The sequence below is a fragment of the Gadus chalcogrammus genome, chromosome 6 (genome assembly GCF_026213295.1).
Source record: "Gadus chalcogrammus isolate NIFS_2021 chromosome 6, NIFS_Gcha_1.0, whole genome shotgun sequence".
NCBI lineage: Eukaryota > Metazoa > Chordata > Actinopteri > Gadiformes > Gadidae > Gadus > Gadus chalcogrammus.
The window spans coordinates 24,378,648-24,384,835 of NC_079417.1; the positions used below are offsets into that span (position 1 = coordinate 24,378,648).

The 6,188-nt window shown below is 44.4% G+C and overlaps 1 protein-coding gene across 2 annotated transcripts in view; it reads left to right on the plus strand.

Annotated features, from left to right (window-relative positions):
• The window catches only part of fras1 (Fraser extracellular matrix complex subunit 1), a 161,449-nt gene that overhangs the window by 56,476 nt on the left and 98,785 nt on the right, over positions 1-6,188 (plus strand). For both annotated transcript variants that reach the window (XM_056591686.1, XM_056591687.1), the window contains exons 11-14: positions 115-262; positions 2,255-2,398; positions 2,568-2,711; positions 4,833-4,976. In XM_056591686.1, the coding sequence (XP_056447661.1) occupies positions 115-262; positions 2,255-2,398; positions 2,568-2,711; positions 4,833-4,976 (580 nt within the window). The remainder of the gene's footprint in view (positions 1-114; positions 263-2,254; positions 2,399-2,567; positions 2,712-4,832; positions 4,977-6,188) is intronic.

The window sequence follows — 6,188 nt, forward strand, 5'->3', positions numbered from 1 at the left end:
AGATCTCTGTGAGATATGATCTAAAGAGAGGCCCACATGGAGACGATGGAGGGTTAGTTGGAGTCAGTGAGTGGGCTTCTGGTCAGGGGTAACATCTAACCCTCTCCCTGGTAGAATGGGGCTCGCTGGACAGAGGGAGCTTGTCGGGAGTGTGAGTGTGAGGACGGCCAGGTGACATGCTACCTACGCACCTGTCCTATCTGCCCATCCGGGTCCTTGGCCCTGCCCCAGGACGGACACTGCTGCCCTCAGTGCACCAATGGTCTGTTACCTGTGTGTGTGTGTGTGTGTGTGTGTGTGTGTGTGTGTGTGTGTGTGTGTGTGTGTGTGTGTGTGTGTGTGTGTGTGTGTGTGTGTGTGTGTGTGTGTGTGTGTCTCCTCTCTTTGGAGGGGGAGATCATTTTGGATTCTATACATTAAAGTGTAATTCCGGCAAAAATTTAACCCAGGGTCTTTGTTTTTGGCATGAAAACCCAGCAATTAAGGCCTCAAGATACCTTTTTCATTGAAAATGGAGTGTTTGAGTTTGCCCGGCGCAATGTTTGGCGTCCATGTTATTATATGCATTGTGTTTCGCTTCCAAATCTGCATTTTTTTATCAAATAATATTGTTAGAAATAGCACCAAACCTCTGCAGTAGCATGGCTAGGGTCCCTACACATAAAACGAAGCACAAACAACTTAGTTTGCAAACCGGAGTTTATTTAAAAAGACAGTTTAACAAGCATTACCGGTAGGTCTGTGTTTACAGGAAGTCCACAGAAGTTGATTGCCGAATGCGCTGGAGTTCAGTTCAAGGACGAAAGTTTTGGAATTTATAATTTATCTAATTTATATTTATAAATTATATATAGCAAGTGTTGACACGTAAATTAAAGGACTTGCATATGTAAGTTACAGTTACAAAATATTTATTCGCTACAATCAAGCATGGGCATTGAGTGACCGAATGCGCCGTAGTTCAGTTCAAGGAGGAAAGGTATATTTTTATGTTACATTTATATTTATAAATTTCATTGAAGAAGAATGCTATTCCACGAGTGCAGCAAGTGGCTATGGATAGACTTGAGGTAAAGTTGTTTGCTTATTTGTCGCATCCGAATGTTTAACAATTGTGGTCATATATTTGTGTAATAACGGTACAATAACATACAACAAACAATAAAAAAAACGTTGCAAGGAGAAGTCCAATGCATTGGCTGAAGCCAGGAGTTTTTATTGCCATTGTAGGGCAGCATTGCCCACTAAGCATTTGGTTAACCAAATGGTAATCTATCGATTGAAGCTCCTCAAGGTGTCAAAAAAGGGGGGTCGTGGCCGTCTTGCTGAGATGGGTGGGGGATGGGGGCTGAATGGTTGTGAAGTGTTGAATGAAGTAGCCTACATGTTGACCCCATTGGTAACAGCTGAGCAAGATCCGTTTATGTTGCTGAAAGACAAATGCAAAATGAGCACCGCAGACACGGTGATCCTTCTGCATCAGCATCTCGAATGGCGTCTCAAAGTCCATATTCAAAACAATAAGCCACTGGTCTACCAGAGATCGGTCATTGTACTGCGATGGCAGTCTATGGAAAGTTTCTGGGGTGTAACTTTTCATTTGTTTTCCGCAGCCGGGGAAAACACAAACACGAACAATCTCACTATCTTGACTTCAAGCTGTAGATGGGTCGTCTTCTCCGGTGCTTGAGCTGTCCTTCACTCTATGCGTTAATCACGTGTACAGTGCGTCTTCAACAACGTGCCATGCTTGATTGTAGCAAATAAATATTTTGTAACTGTAACTTACATATGCAAGTCCTTTGTTTCACGTGTCAACACTTGCTATATATTATTTATAAATATAAATTATATAAATTCCAAAACTTTCCTCCTTGAACTGAACTCAGGCGCATTCAGGAATCGACTTGTGTGGACTTCCTGTAAACACGGACATACCGGTAATGCTTGTTGAACTGTCTTTTTAAATAAACTCTGGGTTTGCAAACTAAGTTGTTTGTTGAACCTAAGAGGTTCGGAGCTATTTTTAACAATATTAGTGGTTCAAAAATGCAGATTTGGATGCGAAACTCAATGCCCCAAGCCAATAACATGGACGCCAACATTGCGGCGGGCAAACTCTAATACTCGATTTTCAATCAAAAAGTTATCCGGAGGGTTTATTTGATGGGTTTTCAGGCCAAAACAAAGACCCTTGGTTCAATTACCCTTTAAACCAACAGTGATGAAGGGTGTGTTGTGTGTGTGTTTGTAGTTCAGTGTCAGAGTGACTGTGCGTCGTGCTCGGGAAGTGCTGACCTCTGCCTGACCTGCCGGGACTCGAATTCTCTCCTCCACCTCGGCCGCTGCTTGACAGTCTGTCCCCATGGTTACCGACCGGATGGACACACCTGCACAGGTAGAGGTCCTTTCATCACCATGGTTACACCACAATAAATATGTAGATGGTCACCTTAGATACATCCTATAGTAACCATAGATACAGCCCCTGGTAACCATAGTGGCAGCCCCTGGTAACCTTAGTAACAGCCCCCGGTATCTAACCAGTTGGTGTGGCCTCCCCCCAGCTTGTCAGCCGTCCTGTGCGTCCTGCAGCAGGGAGTGGGGATGTGATTCCTGCGCAGCGTCTCTACTGCTCACCGCTGATAGGGGGCGCTGTGTCCCCTCCTGCCCCCCCGGGTCATACCAGCACCTCCACACACACTGCAGTGGTGAGACCCCCCGTATCTCTCTGTCTCTCTGTCTCTCCTTCCCTGTCTCTGTGTCTCTCTCTGTGTCTCTCTCTCGCTAGAAGTTTTGCACTACCAAATATTGCCGTCTTATGCCCGCCTTTTTCCTGGCATGGTCCACACGTTAGAGATGCGCAGTTGGCGTTTGCAGCCGCGGACTCCGCGGCTAAACCGCGGATCGGGGGGATGACCCGACAATTTTTTTTTTTAATTCGGGCGGGTGGCGGTTAAACCAATCAAAATAAGAATATTTCTTCTTCTTTTTATCTTATATATAACATCTTCCGGCGGTGAATTATATTTGATAATTCACTGTTGCTAAGCAGATCGCTGTCAAGAAATGTGGAACTATTTTTTTTGTGGTAACTTGTCAACCCCTGCTAAGCGGAGACGGTGAAATCAGCAAGCTCCTGATCATGTGAGAGAAGGGGATGCAGTCGCAGTAAACAAAGCCGGGGAAAGATGCTGCGATCTACGAGAAAGACGCAGAGGAACTGTCCTTACAAGACTTTTGTCGGGATAAAAAACAAGTAGTCAGCAAAATATCGAATATGTTTTGCACTTGTTAATAGTTAATCGCGTTTTTAGCCTACACTCAGATGTATACTAATTCTTGCATATGAATCTCTTGAATCATAAAAATATAAAGACATACGTAGTATGCAGAATGATTATTCTAAAGAGGTCTACCTTCCGTGCGCAGCCCCACCTTTTCCAGGGGATTTTACCCCCTCTGTCTTACAAAGGCAAGACAGTGAAATTGCCGGGCGAGCCGCGACCGAACCGGCTTGGCAGTTAAAAAATGCCTTCTGTCTCTTTCTCATTCCCGCTTTAATCTCTCTCTCTCTCTCTCTCTCTCTCTCTCTCTCTCTCTCTCTCTCTCTCTCTCTCTCTCTCTCTCTCTCTCTCTCTCTCTCTGTCCCTCTTTCTTTCATTGCTTGTTTGTCCCTCTTTCTTTCATTGCTTGTTGTTTTTCACTTCTCCATTCATTCATTATTTATTCCTTTGTATACTATATAGAGCAGTGTTTCTCACTGCGTATGCATACGCCTGCCCCTAGGGGCACTGGGAACGGTTGCAATGGGCACTCAGAATATGATCTAAAAAATTGTATAGACTTTCCGACTTCAGATCATCGTAGTAACGGATGTGAAAAGCTGTTTTGTGCTTTTGAAAGGGGTACATTATCTTCGAGGGGGTGTTGGAAAACCACCGCTTTAGATGTACAGTACAGTACATATATAGTATAGTACGATTTTTACTCTATAGGTAGTTGTGTATATTGGGAGTGTTGTACAGATGTGTGTATGTATATATATATATACACACATATGTTTTACATGAACCACACTACATTTCATTTTATTGCTTAAGGTTCAGAATATCTTCATGGGGAAAGCTGCTTTAATATTTCATCAAGTGAATGGTCAGAGTGTCTCCTCTTCCTGTTCCATTCTTCTCTGGTTACAAACATGAGGCGAAGAATGTCTTGCACACATACAATATATCATCACTAACATTATTCGGTGGGTCTTCGCTTTATTAGCACTGTTTATAACTGCTGTCTCGCTGTCTGTACATCTGTCTGTCAGGGTGCATATATGTACATAACTATTACATTTTTAAACTCTTGACTGCATCTGTACTCTAGTATTTCTGCTTTCTGGGCTGTTGTGTTGAAGCTACTAAAGGATGTAATAAAACCGTCTTACAGCCTAGGGTCACACTTCCTTAATCCTCTCCTCTTGTCTCCTCTCCTTTTCTCCTCTCATTTGTCACTACTCTCCCCTCCCATCTCGGAAAAGTTTCTGTGAATGAACCCCCATGACAAACACACACACACAAACACAAAACTCTACTGCTCAGACATGCAGACGCTGGCGACCACACACAGAGACAACAAGAGAAGAGAGAGAACCGAGGCAGACAGAGAGAGAGATAGACATCTTTGTCTTTTATCATAAAATGATGTTACCCTTGCTATTAATTAATATATTTATTATATATTTAATGTATGAATCATTATTTCTTTGAGGCCATTTTGATAATGTTATGTAAAAATTCTGCTTCTGTATCCCCAACAAACAACAAACACACACAAAGACTGCCACCCATCATGTTCGGAGTGTTTCAGTGCTGGCCAGCAGGACTGCCTGGTCTGTTCTGATCCTGCTGCCTTGCTCAAGGACGGGGAGTGTGTGGCGGACTGTGGTGCCGGGTACTACAGCCAACAGGGCGTCTGTTCTGGTAAGTGTAACCCTCAACCTTTAAATTCTCACCCAGAAGGTACACCAAGGATATAACCTCCAACCCCAGCAATGTAAGTGCATTGCTCTACCTACTAAAATACACAGATTAAAACCCCCAACCCCAGCAATGTAAGTGCAATGCTCTACCTACTGAGATACACCGGGAATATAATCCCTAACCCTGGCAGTGTTAATGCCTTTCTCTACAGGGAATTTAACCACTTCCCCTGGTAGTCGTGGACGAAGTCTGGGCCAACTTCGGTATTCCACACTACACGACGGTCTGACCATCAGTCTTCCCGTGCCGTCCGTTGCCTTCTCTGAAAACATCTCGCGAGAACATGTCCACTCATGTAGACGGGAATGAGGGTCGCCGGGTATATCTGTTTAATAGCTGCTGGATTTATCAACATCTGCCAAATGAACGGCTCAGTCATTTCTACTGTAACAGACGTTTAAAAGTCCCATGACATGCTATTTTATGTATTCTTTAATAAAGGTATTAGTGGGCAACTAACACAGTATTCAAAGACGTTCCTGAAATTCAGCCGTGGTGCAGAGTTACAGCCACTCCGAGCCAGTCGCACATTGAGCTTCCCCCAAATGCGCTGTTTTGGTGTTTGTAGCTATAATGCAAATGAGGAGGAGCGAGGCGGGTCAAGGAGGAGGGTGGGGGTGTGGCCCTGAGCAGCTTGCAGCCACGGTACCACGCGCTCTGTTTACAGTGGATGTATCGCAATGGCGAGGCGCACACAGCCAAAAGCAGAACGTTATCCAAATAACAAGGAAGTGTACAACACTTGCATTACAGTCCTTGAGCTCTATATCTAAATAATATCATATAATACATAGATATCTATATCATATAATATTATCACGGCCAAAGCTGTGTGCGCCTCCAGACGATATTATGAATCACAATCGACTTTGTCGGGTTCTGCGACGTCTCTGGTTCTTCCACTTTCACATCAATCTGAAGTAGACTGAACCGCGCGCTGTCTGCTGCCGGCTGCCGGGCGGTGGTGCTTCGCGGCGATGGTGCCTCGAGGCAACCGGCAGCATGTCGCAGTTCATGTACTTCAGCGAGTCAAAGCCAAGGTTCCTTTCCCCCAATTCCTTCTCAACCATGGCTCAGATAACCCCCGCTACAGTCTCGTTGTGGAAATACAAGAGACGTCAAAGAACCAACAAGAAACACTTGTGTTACAGT